Below are 16,421 nucleotides of genomic sequence, written 5' to 3'. Positions count from 1 at the left end.
AAAACATGTCAGGTTATATAATTCAAATGAATCATTGACTTCTGCTGTCTTCATTTGTTTCAAAAACACAGATTTCTTTACAATTTAAAACAGCTTAAAATCTTTGGATATTTTTTCTGCTGGAGATACTGTTGTCCTAAAAAAATGTAAATAAAAATCTTACTCATACCTTATGAACGGTATAACAGAAAGTTTTGGCGGTTTTAAAACCTTGACTTTTCCAAACCGCGGTATACCTTGCAAACGGATATCGTCCAGTGCCTAATACCCATTAATAAACATTTAGCATTTTGAATATAGACCATAATCAGGGTAGTACCATATTTAATTTCTGACACAGATGAAAATGAGGCCGTGTTTTTGTACAGTTTGATAGACCGTACATCTTACATCAAAAAAAGAAAGAAAAAACTCCAGAAAACCTTATATAAATAATATAACTTATGTAATATAAATGATAGCGCAGCTTTATGTATACCCCTCCCACATGAAAATAAACTATGTAATAACTATAAAAGATACTATAGTCATTTACTTTATAGTTTTTGAACCATACTATATTAAAGTGTATTATATTGTAGATATTATATATTATTATAGTAACATTTTATCTAATGAATGGTACTGCATACTGTAGTTTTAACTACAGTGAACTGATATATAAATACTGTAGTATAATTAGTTTACATCACTATATATGTTGTGATATATACTATAGAATTACCACAACAGATTGATTCAAGTATTTTACTATAGTATGATTGAAAAACACTACAGCATGTACTATAAATGGCTATAATATTTGATCAGCCTCAAGCTCATCTATGTTAAATTCAATATGGCGTCTCACCTGACTATGGTCTATAGCAGAACTAAAGTAACTCTTCTTATCATGACACTTAAAATACTGCCAGAAACAATTCAGGAAGCGTCATCAGGCCCGTTCACTTAAAGATTCATTCATTCACTCATTTTCCTTCAGCTTAGTTCCTTTATTTATCAGGGGTCACCACAGTGGAATGAACCACCAACTTATCCAGCATGTGTTTTTCACAGCGGATGCCCTTCCAGCCGCAACTCAGTACTGGGAAACATCCAAACACTCACACTCATCCACTACGGACATTTTAATTTCTCCAATTTACCTATAGCACATGTGTTTGGACTGTGGGGGAAACCAGAGCACCTGGAGCCAACACGGGGAGAACATGCAAACTCCATACAGAAATGCCAACTGACCCAGCCGGGACTCGAATCAGCGACCTTTTTGCTGTGAGACGACAGTGCTAACCACTGAGCCACCATGCTGCCTCACTTGAAGATTGATAACTATAAAGGATGCATTATAACATTCAGTATTTCATAAACGTACAGCAGTGTGGTCGTCTGCTGCTTTAAATATTCATAAGCAGGGTGGATGCTGATTGGCTGTCAGTGTTTTGCGTTATTCATTTGCTGGGAAATGAAATGCATTCCCCATTTTCATTATAAAATCAAAATGTATTTTGTCGATTAGTAAAACCCATCGTTCTTTATGTGAGCGGGCCTTAAATAGTTTTATAATCTAAACATCAATGATTATGTGTACAATTTTACTTATAGGTAGCTGTGTTTGCAAGTTTGATCAGGCATCTACAACAGTCCCGTTAAAGGGGTAGTTCACCCAAAAATGAAAATTCTGTCATCATTTACCTTCCCTTTACTTGCTTCAATCCTTCAAGTTTCTTCTGTTAAACACAAAAGATCTTTTGAAAGCTGTAAACTTGTCCCCATTGACTTCCATTGTATTTGTTTTTCCTATGAAATGATGCAATGAGATGCAAAAATGAAGTGTTTTAAATGAGAATAGCAGTTATATAAACAAACATAGAAGCAAACAAGTAAAGCATATGAGTATTTCCAACACAATCTCACGACAATTCGTAACTTTTTGATTTAGTGGCTAATTTGTACGAATTCGTACGATCTAATTCGTACAATTTGGTACGATTTGCTCATCCGCCAATGACGGTTGGGTTTAGGGGTGGGGTTAGGTGCCACGCCTTCTTTTTAAAATCGTATAATTTCGTACGTCTGAACTCGTACGAATTCGTACGAATTAGCCATTAAACTGTTAAAACGTAAAATACTTACGTTTTCTCGTGAGATCAGGCTGGTATTTCTAATAAAATGTCTGGTGTATTAAGACAGGAGGAGTGTGTTCGACAGGTGGTTGTCAAGCCCGCTCTCCTGCATAGAGCACACTCATGCATCATACCGTTGTGATGCATTGTGTGTACACTTTAGGTCTTTAATCTAGTTTTGAGCTGAGAGAGTGTGTCTGAGCCTCGGACGTTATCAGGAAGGCTATTCCAGAGTTTAGGAGCCATAAATGAGAAGGCTCGACCTCCTTTACTCGACTTTGCTATTCTGAGTACTACCAGAAACCCTGAGTTTTGAGATCTTAAAGAGCGGGTTGGATTGTAGTGAGACAGAAGTTTGGTTAGATAAACAGGAGCTAGATTATTTTAAGCTTGAAGAAGCAATGTTTTATAATCAATACAGAAATTATTAAGACAGGAGGAGTGTGTTCTACAGGTGGTTGTCAAGCCCGCTGTCCTGCATAGAGCACACTCATGCATCATACGGTTGTGATGCATTGTGTGTACGCTTTAGGTCTTTAATTTAGTTTTGAACTGAGAGAGTGTGTCTGAGCCTCGGACGTTATCAGGAAGGCTATTCCAGAGTTTAGGAGCCATAAATGAGAAGGCTCGACCTCCTTTAGTAGACTTTGCCATTCTGGGTACTACCAGAAGCCCCAGGTTTTGAGATCTTAAAGAGCAGGTTGGATTATAGTGAGACAGACGGTAGGTTAGATAAACAGGAGCTAGATTATCTAAAGCTTTAAGAAGATGTTTTATAATCAATACAGAACTTAACAGGCAGCCAGTATAAGGAGGATAAAATTAGGGGATGTGATCATATTTTCTTGAACTATTAAGAACTCTGGATTTTGCACTAACTGAAGCTTATTAATAGAGGATGCTCGGCATCCAGTGAACTGAGCATTACAGTAGACGGAAAGACAGTGGTTACAGGTTTTCAGCATTCTTCAAAACATCTTCTTTAGTGTTCAACAGAATAAAGAAACTATTTAAGGTGTGAAACCACTGATTTAATGGTAAGAACATTTTCATTTTCTGATGAACTATCCCTTTAAATACTTTTATAATACGTCAAATGATTGTACAATTTATATGGAGAAACAAACGTGCAAACAGCCCTGTTTTGGCTTCACAACCAAACTGCTATATGTGATATATATTATATTTTCCCCTCATTAACTTGCTCACTCCACCAGAAGATTTTCCCTAGTCTTGCACAAAAGCCTCTTAAGGGGATTTCAGATGATACCTAGTAGTGGTTTTAGCTCACTGTATAGGTTTCACACTACTAGTGGAGCTAATAATACAATAGAATACCTTTCATTGTCACTGTACACATATACAGTGTACATTATATAGACCATTTTGAGGGATGTAAACAAAAACAACGGTCCCAACGTATTTCCTGTTTTACATTTTTAATTTCTATAACTTCCAAGAATCCAAAAAGAGCCACATATTGATAAATAATGTTATGACGGCTGTTTTTACATTAAGTTATGATTGAATTAGCTCTTGCTACAGTTATGAAATAGTTTGATAACATGCAGGAAATGTTCACGGGCCAAATGACATGATCACATTCAAATGGTTTATACATGTGTGATGAGATTAAGTGCATCTTATTATTCAGTGCAACCATGTAAATATATCCTTACAATACAAATCAAACTAAACAAGTTACAGTAGAAATAACTGTAGATGATAAATAGTAGTGCAAAATAGGGGATGTGATGGGGGTAGGGTGTAATACTGTACATGTACCTCTGATAGTGTTATAATCATTCTGTGAAAAATACAAACTTACCTCAGGAGACAAACTAGTCGATGCACAGTTGAAGTCAGAATTATTAGCCCTCCTGTGTATTTATTTCCTCAATTTCTGTTTAATGGAATGAAGATTTTTTTCAACACATTTCTAAACATAATAGTTTTAATTATTCCTTATGTTCTATGCTAACTTACTGAGTTATTAATGTACAGCAACACCACACGAAGGATGGACTTTGAATGAATAAACAATATGAGGAAAGCTTCGTTGTAGTGCACTGGACAAGTCTGAGCAAGTTCAACCCATGCATGCGCGAGGCAGGCAGTTCTGTACAATTACGTAATCAGCTTAAAGATATCGGCCTAATTTTGACATCGGACCGATACCGATAACATTAAAAAAAAAGCATATATCGGCCGATATCGATATGGCCTCCGATATATCGTGCATCCCTAGCTTTAATAACTGATTTATTTTATCTTTGCCATGATGACAGCACATAATATTTGACTAGATATTTTTCCAGACACTAGTATTCAGCTTAAAGTGACATTTAAAGGCTTGATTAGGGTAAACTTAGAGTAATTAGGAAAGTCATTGTATAATAGTAGTTTGTTCTGTAGACAATCCAAAACAAATATTGATTAAGGGGGCTAATAATATTGACCTTAAAATGCTTTTAATAATAATTAAAGCTGCTTTTGTTCTAGCCGAAATAAAAAGACTTTCTCCAGAAGAAAAAATATTATAGCAAATACTGTGAAAAATTCCTCTGTCAAACATCATTTGGGAAAGATTTGATAAAGAAAATTCACGGGAGGGCGAATCATTCTGACTTCAACTGTGTATACAGTAGCAGAGCTAGCAGTAGTTTGACTCAAGTCCAAAGTATCGTTTTTACAAATGATAAAGTCTTGAGAAATAAAATGTCATTGTTTTCAGTGTGTGTTTGTCTATTCTGACTGGTTCACTCACACAAGCAGGTTGTTGTAGTGGTCAAACCCTCCACGTCCTGTTACTGACACTGGGACGCTGCTCAATCACACAAAGAGCCCTTGTTTTGGTCTCTTTCTAGGTTTGCTAATCCAGTCGGTGAGGTCATTCCCTGGTGCTCTCTGACAGAACAAAACAGTCTCTATTTCAGCCTCAGATTCTGAAGTGGAGCTCATTAAAGATTACCTGCCAATATATTATGGCACTTTAGTGAAGCTGGCAACACTTTACAATCATTTGTAAGCTTTATTTACGGTTGTCAATTGCTTTATGGGATGTTGATCTCTGCTCTGTCGACTTATAATGTTGAAAATTCAACTCTACAGTTGAACAAAGTGGCTTTTATTGACATTTTAGTAGTTTGAAATAATATAATGGATAAGAAATAAGTCTGTAAAATAATAGAAAATGTACTGGCAGCTTATTACAAGGTTTTTGTAGCGTAATGTACAACAACCCAAACAATATATCACTTGAATCTATTAAAAATGTTTATAAAAGTCACTTTTTAAGGTTAGAAGTTGTAAGAAAGAAAAAAGCTAATCAAAATGAGCATTGCAATTGACTGGATGGGTTTTGTTAAGGCAATGCTATACAAAATGTTTTGCAAATATATAAATAGTTTTTTATCGCAAATCTTTTAGTTTTATTGCACTGCTTGATTTTGATTTGCAGTTCTTTTTTGTTAGCAAAATTTATTTTTATTTCTCAAAAATGTATTTTTGCTTTGCGATTTTGGGAGATTTCCATTTATTACAATTATTTTGCTTAATACTTTATTACAATACTACAATTTTTTGTTTGCAAAACTTTCTTTTATTTTGCAAGTATATATATATATATATATATATGGCCCTACATTGACTCCACATTAAGAAAAATAAATAAAAATACAGGAAATGCAAGGAAAAATAATATGAACAAAACAAATAATAATACTAATAACAATCCATTAAACATCACTTGAAAAACATTTGAAAAAGAATAAATATTACACAGAGAAGCTAATTATATATATATTGATATATAAATTAAGTGTTTTGTATATTTATATTATTTATTCTACAATAACTTTTATTCTACAATCACCTTTATTTGATATATTACACATAAAGCTTATTGTTTTCTGGGTTAGTTGTCCCATGAGAAGCCGAACTGGACCCCAGCCCACCGTCACCCACCAATGGAAGCATCACCACTTCACTTCACTAAAGAGCGAGAGATCATTGAGCATCACCCCACCTGAAGCCACGGGTCATTCCCATAGATATGGTGTGGGGGAACGACACTCAACAGCACCATCCAGACAGAGACCCAAGACAAATTCAACAATAAAGCAGGATTTTGCAGGATTCAGAATAAACCAGGGCTAAGCATAGAATACGTTGGCCAAGTTTGTCTTAAGTTTACTTATTTTAAGTAGTTTCAAGAGTTCACACTTAGCTGATAATCAGTAAAGCATATTTGGCATGCTGTCCCGGGAGAGAGCCCTGAGCTCTTAATATCCTCGAGCCCGGGGCTCCCTCCTGTTAGAAGGGCGAGAGCGGAGTTTGAGCTCAGGTAGGTCTCGAGAACTCCCCTGCTTGTCGCCGCGTGAGAAGTGTAAACTAGGGTTGTTTTCGGTGATAATTTGGTTTAGTCGATTGGCTATGGTTTATGTTTTTTGGAAGGTGGGAGGAAACCGGGGGACCCGGGGGAAACCCACGCGAACACGGGGAGAACATGTAAACTCCGCACAGAAACACCGACCAGCCCGATAGGAGGTTGGACCAGCGGTGTTCTTGCTGTGAGGCAACAGTGCTAGCCACTGGGCCACCGTGTCACCCTATCCGAAAAAGGGGGAGGAAGTAGGGGGGGAAGCTTCAAGACGAAGATACCTGGAGTGAAAAACTCTGGTTATTTATAATGCTTCCGTAATCATCTAATGAGTCAGATTACGGAGCTAATGAGGAGCCAGCCGTGTTGATCATAAGCACGTGATCCTCTCGAAATTAGTTTGTAAATAAACCACACTTAGACAAGCAGCAAATGTCATTTTGAGTGTTTTTTTGTATAAATGGATGGTATTCTTGTGATATACAGCCTTATGACTACTGTATATGTTGCTCTAGTTCTATAGCTAAATTTAAAGTGATTCAATCCTATATATCTGCCATTCTTCAACTACGGGCACTTTTAGCATTGTGAAGTTGAGTAAAAAAAAAATTGTTCAAGATTAACATAACAGCCTCATAAGTTTAAACAATTTGTCTAGTTTTAAGATCTGTAAGAGGACAAACTTAGATAAGAGAAACAATTTTTTCCATCGTGAACTGAACAAATGTCAATTCCAGCACATCTCAATATACAGCTTACTTCAAAATGGAATAAATGATGGCAGTCAAACACTGTCTAAGATTATTTCTGTATCTAGTTTAACCAATCTTTCCACAATATATATAATATATTAAACATTTGTCAATGAAATAAATGAGTTGTATGCTGAATTGTACACCTGTCACACTCTAAAACAGGGATGGGCAAACTCGATCCTGGAGGGCCGGTGTCCCTGCATAGTTTTGCACCAACCCTAATCAAACACACCTGCTTGTAGCTTTCTAGTGATCTTAAAGACACTAATTAGGGTGTTCAGGTGTGTTTGATTAGTGTTGGAGCAAAACTCTGCAGGGACACCGGCCCTCCAGGATCGAGTTTGCCCATGCCTGCTCTAAATTGTAATATTAATTTGGTTAAGAGCTTATTAGAAAATAAATAAACTGAATCTGTATATTAAATAGAGCATGAACTTTGTAAATACACTTTTAATGTATATTTAAAAATGTGTGTGGTGATGGAAATGACAGTGGTGGAAAGTTTATTGTGAAAAAATGAAATATAGCTTCACCGATTAGCTTTGAATTGAGACTAGCCTTTCATGTATACAACACACTCTTATTTAGCTTAATTTTGTTTGGTTTTTAAAAACATATTCGAAGGTACTGCATGTTTGGAAATGACGCAGAACAAATGTATTTCCTTATCAAGCAATATTTATCTTGATTTTTCTGTGTTGTTGATAAAACTGTAAATTCCCTCCATCTTGAACATGTGCTCGGATGTCACTATTCATTTTAATAGAAACCACCTAAATAATCTTTAACACAAACTTTTTAAAGCGACTTTACAGTGTTGTGGTGGAAATGACACTGATACTGTGCGACAGCTATATTTTGTATAAAAAATAATATTGATAATAGTCTCACATTAATAACTACAAATTATTTCACTAGTGCTTAATTAAGATACATTAATATATAGCAGATAAATAATATTTTTAAATATTATGTTCAGTGTGGACGTTTAAAACTCTGGGTGTGCAACAAGGTGAAAACAGTGATTTTGACACCTAAAAAGGAGGTTAAAAAATATAAAATATATATAATAGAAAGCTAGTACATTTTTTAAAAGTGGGTTTTAATGTTAGTTTGACAAATAAAGAGGAATTTGAACAAAATTATATATATATATATTTGGATAAATGATCAAAGACATAAAACTGCCCGTAGTTGAAGAATTACCCATATAATGTAGGATTTACTTTAATGGTCGTGAACACAACACAGTAGCTAGGGTGCATGTTTAAAGACCAAACGTTTGATTCTGGCTCTCAGCTGACCGGAGGGAAGCTTAACTGAACCCCAGCCCACCGTCACCCACCAATTGAAGCATCACCACTTCACTTCGCTGAAGAGCGAGAGATCATTGGGCAGGGATTCGCCATGGTAAGAGTGACTGAGCTGAGCGAGGGCGAGCGAGAGCATCACCCCACCTGACGCCACGGGTCATTCCCATAGATATGGTGTGGGGGAACAGCACTCAGCAGCACCATCCAGACAGAGACCCGGGACCAGCTGAACACAGATTAGATGTAACTAATTCACCTGCTAGGTTCTGATCTGTTATGTATCTTTATAAATTGTTATTGTTATAAATTCTATTGTTGCTATTTTATGTTATTATAATAGTATGTTCGTTTTTTGCATTATATATATATATATATATATATATATATATATATATATATATATATATATATATATATATACACACACTGGTGCTAGCATTATCCGAGTTAATGTTAACGATCTAAAGAGCAATAAAAATGACATATAGGCATTACATATTCTGTTTTAAAACGTTGAAGTCAGTTTTACACTTATTTTTTGAAGTGTAAGTACATAAAACTTAACTGTATACATTTAATTAACATCAAAAATCATGAAACTTACCTTTCTTAACCACCCGCTGCTGCTGTGTTGAGAGTTCCGTCGTCTGTGGCAACCGTAAACAACAAAACTGAGTGGAGGAACTATGACGTCACCTTGTAGGCTAATCGGCTGTTAGCATAAAACTGGTTCCCTCGATAAAATCCCCATAGGATTTTCCCATAGGCTTTTCGAAGATTGCAAATAGTAATCTCTGTGTTCAAACACAGTTCATTACACATACACGTTTTGTCCAACCAGATAATCCTCACACGAAAATAACTTTGAGCACTTTTGGATCTTAAATGCAAACGCAAGAACTGAAAAGCTAACATTAGGCTATAAACGGACTACAGTGCCTTCAGGGCGCTCGCCTGTGACGTCAGAACCACCCTGCTACAGACCACTCTATATTTTAGAAATTTGCTCCATGACAAATTTTAATTTCTCTGTTTATTATATTATAATCTACACTTTATATTATAAACAAATGCGCAAAAACACTGACCTACAAGTAGTTTTTTTTGCGTGGGAAATACATTTTGTTTTGATTTACAGTTTTAAAACGTTTACATCAACCGTATGTATAAATGTGCCTACATGGTATCATCATAAGATATATTCAAATAAGTGTATCGTGTGCGTGCACACAGCCCGCTTACCATAGTAACAGACGACAGGAATGAGGCATGAGGGACAAGTCTATACGCCTGCAAGTTCCTTCATGGACACAGAACAACATTCAATACTCTTTTTTTTTTTTGTCACAAAGTACAACAAAAAGCACCCCATACAGTCACATATGCTATACATTTTAAGGAGGAGTGTAAATACTGCAATTATGACAGAGTTAAACGTGTTCAGATGAAGAAAATAAACAATGAAAAATCAATTAAGTTAAAATGACAGTTAATATGTGTATTTTTTACACATGTATTTACACGTTTGCATTACTGAGAGCGGGTAGCAGTATTCCCATTATATCGTTTAGTTAAAATAAATGATCAACAAATGAATCTGTCTTGCCAGTCTTTACAAGTGAAGGTATTATCTACACACAATATGAAATCACAATTAGAAAAATACTGCAAAATATGAAATACTATTCATGAAAATACCTAAATAACAGACAAATCCAAATGCCCAACACAAGCGAGCTGCGCTCCAGACCAGTTCAGCTCGATGACATATAATGTCTCCAATACCCCCTGTAGTCCATTTAGTAACTTGATAGCAACAGTCTTTTACAAGAAGTGCAAAATGTCGTAGAGTAAAACTTTATAGTATCTTGAGTTTGTGTAAGCCACGAACCTTATTTAAGCGATTTAACCAAAATCCCATTTTAAAAACCCATCGACTTAGGGACAAGGGAACTGCTAATTGCTAACTCGCTTCAGGGTTTTTGCATACAAATTGACGTCATGGTCACTCTCTGAAATAAGCGATTTCTGAAGAATTCCAATGTACTGAAAAATAACTCAACAAACTGATCCAATACACATAACCCAGTTTGGGTGATAAAATAACCCAACAGTTTTTACAGTGTATATAGATAACACAATAAAGGTTGAAAATAACCTAACAAATTAAATCAACCACTCGGTTAAGTATATAACTCAAAGTTTTTTTAGAGTATACAATTCTGCCCTCATTTTTTTTTTTCTTATTTAAAAATTTCCCAAATGATGTTGAACAGAGCAATGAATTTTTCCACAGTATTTCCTATATTTTTTTCTTCTGGAGAAAGTCTTATTTGATTTATTTCAGCTAGAATGAAAGCAGTTAAAATTTTTTTAAACCATTTCGCCTAGTTCAGGGTTGCCAGATTGGAAATGTCAAAATATCACAACAGAACCTCAAAATTATCGTATTTGAAGGAAAATAACCATACACGAGTCAAACGGAGAGTATACAGCTATTATCTAGACAAATAGCAATTTGGCACAACATGCAAATTACCACAATACTAAAGAATAGGCATACCTTAGTGGGAAGGTTCAAACTCCACCTCCGAGTACCTGTCACTGTGTTGCCAGATGTTGAGATTTTCATTTTTCGGTACAAATTAGATGCCGTCATGGGCGCAACATAGTACTGGTTGGCTTGAAAGCAGTGCACCCTCCCCAATTTTTAACACATTCTGAAGTGTGCACCATTCAGAGTATCTGAAATGAGCCGATTTTGTGGCTTTGCTTTGATGAGATTAACTTTGGAAACACACGTTCACCTGATGCATTTGATTAGGGAAAATGAGAACATCAAGGGAAAACTTCCCTCCCCTTCTCACCTTCCTTTATTGCTTAAACAATCGACCTCAACATGAAAACTACTGACCTAAGCCAAAGACCATATATATATTTTTTGTTTTTGTTTTTTTGCCTTAAAGGGCGCAGCAGGTTGTGGCTAGATCAGAAATGGTTGCGGCCGGAAGTTAACAAGAACTATTTATATTATTTATTAAATTTCCATAAAACTCCAGAGGAAGAAGAAGAAATACTTAATCATCACATTAGTCCAAACATTATAATCACTCATATTGCTGCGAACACCATATCCAGGAACAGACTCTGAGAAAACATCTCAAGATATTAAATAAGTAAATATAATGATTAAAGATCAGTTCTGAGTCGACGCATTAGAAAAAAAAAATCCTTTATTTTTTCCATGATTTTTTTTCTCCATACATTTGTGGTATAATAAATAGACAGGGGATAAAGGTCAATTTCACCAATGCCCCCTGCCATTTCTGAAAGATAATGCTTTCCCCCCCCCCCGACACTGCAAACAGATTTTCATAGAATTTACAACCCAAAAAATAAAAAATAAAGCTTGACACAAGCTGAAAATACTGCCGCCAGCTCTGTGTACTCGCCGTCCGATAGACCTTTCCGAGCCGTGACGCTGTAGCAAATCCTCAGGAACAAAAATATATATATTTATATTTATATATTCACAGTTAAAGTATTTACACGTAAGAATCCAAAGGAAAATGGGCCAAAAAAAAAGACGTTTCTACAAGAAACAATCTTTCAAAAAGGAAGTACAAATCTGTTTATGTACAAGATGCATCATTTTCTTTAAATTAGCTATTCAACCCCTTTTTTCGTACAATGATCCCTGAAAAATAGTCATTTTAAATACTCCGTCTGTCGCTCGTAAAAGCAGAACGATGCATCATCATCATCATCATCATCACTCCCCGTCAAGATAAAAAAAGCCTCATTCCTTTATACAAACCATCATATCCTGTACAATATAAACATATTTAAAAAGAAATAAAGAAAACATAAACCGGGGGAGACCTTACCCTGTGAGTGATTTACTTATAAAAAGGACAAGATTCATAGCTTGTGAGTTTTGTGAGTGCCGTTTGGCTTGATGGGTTGTTGCAAGCCTCTAGTGCATTAATAAACATGACCAAAAAAAATCACAAAGAAAAGCACAGATTCAGACGGTCTGATGCTTTCAGAGGGAAATTTGGCCGAATGAGGCTGTAAATACTGAGCAAAGAGCACCTCGAGAGAGCCGCCTGAAGTACCAGTGAGCTTATGTCATTCATACAAACACACATACAGGAGAAGACGAGTGGAAAAAGCTTTACCCATGGAGCTGAGACTAAAGTGGATCTTTTGGCACCGTATTGTTGATTTTTTCGGACATTTCTAATACTCCAGGTACACTTAGATCACTTCAAATCGAGCATCTTTTTTTATTTTAGTGCTCGCAGAGAATGTCTAACACTACGTAAACCCACGGTAATTGGGATTTAGCCTTCGTAAAGTGAATGGATGGAGATTTGTGTTAGAATAGCAGCATTATATTAGTGAAATTCTCTCCATGATAAACAAACTCTGCAGTGACTGGATATATGCATGACGCCGGATCTCTACGTGTTTATCTACTCACTGCTTGGATTTCGTGTCCTGTTTCTAGTCCAGATATCGAAACATTTGTAAATCAAGAAGCATTTTCTAGACGCGCAAAAATATTGTCTTGTTTAACGACGTAACCTCTCAAAATGAATGAGTTTTTGCTTAAATCAAGCTAAATAATCTGACAATGTGGTAAGCAAAATAATCTTGTTCTTCCTTTTGACGTACGATTATTTAGCTTACCACATTTGCACGTTATTTGGCTTGTTTTAGGCAAAAAACTTGCTTAATTTCGTCATATTAGTTCTTAAAACAATACAATATATTTAGCTTGTCCAGAAAATGCTACTTGGTTTAAGAGTTTATAGCTATTTAGACAAGAAACACACAAAAACATCAGTGAAACGTTGAGATAATGCAGAGTTAATACTAAGCAGGAATCTGAAAAAGTCGAGTAGCGTTCTGCAGTTACACCTCACAAAAGCTAGGGGGCAGCAGATACACTGAAATGAGCACGGATGTAATCATCAACTGTAGTGTGTTGCTAATGTGTTGATTTGCATTTGCTTCTTAAAAAAAACAAGCAAACACAAAAGAAAGTCAAGTCTGAGTGATTTGCCGACGCCACAGCGCTCTGGCTGAAATAATAATGTAGGTGCGTTCATTCGCTTTGTGTAAATTTGCCTGAGACGTGGATCTTTTCTACTCATTTGTTTTGTGGCCGGCGCAGGTGTGTGTGCTTTTGTTGAATGTGAACTGAAGGCAACTGATCCGATTCCCCCCAGCATTGGTTAGTGTCACGATGAATGCTAAACCATTGAGTTCTGAAGCTTCTAGGACAAGGACTTGAAGAATGAATTTAGATTTTTGTGCGTGTGGGAATTATTTTGAGCAGCTTAAAGTGTTCAAGGGGTTCAACGGGAGGTCTCTCCCTAAGCAAACCGTGGAAGAAAAGGAGATTCGAAGACAGACTGTGCCAAATGGGCAGTCAAACTTAGCGCCCATACATATTTAGGGGAAAATAGAAATCCGTTTCTATTGAGGTCAATGGAAGAGTGGTAGAAAACTCATTTCTTATGCTTGAAAGAGCACCTGTAATTCGTAAACAATCATGAGAAAAGTACAAAAAAGAAGAAGTCCCAGACGCTTAGCTGCACGATACATCCAGTGGATGCGTTGGGTTTCATCCACCGTTCCTCTGTAGCTCCAGAAGACGTGGCGTCTGGGCTTGTTGTGGGGCAGTGCGTGTTTTGTAAGTTCTCACCTATGGTCCGCTGGGGTTAGTTCAACGTTCCCCTGCAGTTCTCGGCACCACACAGGCACGGTATCTTCTCGTCCTCGATGGGGAACTTGTAGTCGTAGGTGATCTCCTCGTTAACATTGATTGGCTGCCGGGAGTAGATGACGATCTTTTTCTGCGACTCCACAGTGATGACCTTGGCATAACAGTTTGGCTGGAAAACAGAAAGGAGGACATGATCAGTGTGGTTTTGGATCTTTTTCACATCTCCGTGTTTCTCGTTATCAAGTCGTCATAGCTGTGTAAACTTAAGACTGGTTTATACTTCAGCGTCGAGTGATCAGGATAACCCACAGTGCCTGCCTTGCATGTGGTCGTGCATTTATACTTCTGCGTCTTGTTTGTGTTGCTCTGCAATAACAATTCCGAAACACTAGCTGGCAGTAGGTGTTTATGTGTCGAGTTTCTTCGCTCGTGTTTCGTTTTTCTGAACGCTACCTTAAATGTACAAGTAGATCCAACTCGCTCATTCAGAGGCGGAAACCGGTGGATGTGAAACAACTTTAATCATAAGGTGACCACAAAAACTAAAGTCTTCATCCGGAGCTCCTTCACAGGACACCACACATGTAACGCTCGCTCCATCAGGCTCGCAGCTCCCTGCTCCGCCCACACTCGTCACAGATACCAAGCCGATCAATCACAGAGCGTTGTTGCGACATGTAGTTATTTTATGAAAAGTGCGCGTCAGCCATGGCAAGGGCAATGTGACTACTCAAAGGGCTGCGCTGGACCATACGCATGCGCTTGATGCAGAAATATGGATCAGCCTTTAGAGCGCAGTGAATGGGAGAGTACAACAAATCTTCAAGTTTTAAAAAGCATTTAAAGATGCATCTTTTTGGTCTAGCTTTTAATTAAGAGTATTAGTGTTTCTGTTTTTGGATTTTTAACTTGTTTTAATACGTGTTAACCTGTTTTCTTTTATTGTCATGTGTTCTTTTACTTGTTTCCTCTTATTGTACAGCACTTTGTGATTCAATGTTTGGGAAAGGTGCTATATAAATAAACCTTTACTTACTTACTTAAATAATTTTTTTACAATACTATTTGCTGAAATAATGAAAGAAAAACTTGATGATGGTGTTATCAAGACTTTCAGAAAAAGGAAAAATTAATATGAGACTGATAACGGCAGCCAGAACAGAGAACAACGTCAATTTTAGTGTCCAGACTCTATACACTATGCATTACAAACACCACATGTAAGCAGTAATTTCATTCATACTTTTCGGCTTGGTGCCTTTATTAATCTGGGGTCACCACAGCGGAATGAACCGCCAACTTATCCAGCATATGTTTTACGCAGTGGATGCCCTTCCAGCCGCAACCCATCTCTGGGAAACATCCATACACTCATACACTACAGACAATTTGGCTTACCCAATTCACCTGTACCGCATGTCTTTGGACTGTGGGGGAAACACGAGCACCAGGAGGAAACCCACGCAAACGTGGGGAGAACATGCAAACTCCACACAGAAACGCCAACTGACCCAGCCGAGGCTCGAACCAGCAACCTTCTTGCTGTGAGGTGACAGCGTTACCTAGTGCGCCACCCCTAAGCAGTCATTTGTTTTTTGTAATTCAATGCAAAGATGACATAATAAATACATATAAATGTCCATACATTTAAAAAAAAAAAAATCTAAATATTAAAAACTTTCAAGGATTTAAAATGCTGATGACCGTTAAACACGTCATAATAGTCTTGTGAAAAGGGCCTATTAGCTCTTGAGTGAAACTAGGGTTGCCAACTTTGGCACTATAAAAAATAAGAGCCAGATTTGAACATTTCCAGCAGCATATTTAGCAATCTATACTACCACTCTTCTCCTGCCTGTCTGAATTGCTGGAATGTTTTTCAATTTGTAATATTATGTTTTTTACTCTCTTATCTTCATCCTAGTTACGCTGATTTGACACAATCGATATTGTATAAAGCACTACTGACCTTATTCTTCACGTACAAGCAGCCATTTACTTCCAGTCTCATTCACTTCCATTGATTTATATATGTTAAAAACAGCTTATTATGCTGCAAACTGATATTTTCTTATCATATTATTCATTCATTTTCTTTTCGGCTTAGTCCCT

General features: G+C 36.7%; 1 protein-coding gene across 1 annotated transcript in view; it reads right to left on the bottom strand.

Moving 5' to 3' along the window:
- Positions 1–11,792: 11,792 nt before the first annotated feature.
- Positions 11,793–16,421, bottom strand: part of setd1ba (SET domain containing 1B, histone lysine methyltransferase a) — a 39,522-nt gene continuing 34,893 nt past the window's right edge. The window contains exon 18 of the mRNA XM_056466214.1: positions 11,793–14,478. Within this exon, the coding sequence (XP_056322189.1) occupies positions 14,305–14,478 (174 nt within the window). The 3' untranslated portion in view covers positions 11,793–14,304. The remainder of the gene's footprint in view (positions 14,479–16,421) is intronic.

Source organism: Danio aesculapii, chromosome 10 (genome assembly GCF_903798145.1).
Source record: "Danio aesculapii chromosome 10, fDanAes4.1, whole genome shotgun sequence".
Lineage (NCBI taxonomy): Eukaryota > Metazoa > Chordata > Actinopteri > Cypriniformes > Danionidae > Danio > Danio aesculapii.
The sequence above is the reverse complement of the archived record's forward strand: the minus strand, read 5'-3'. Positions and strand labels throughout refer to the sequence as shown.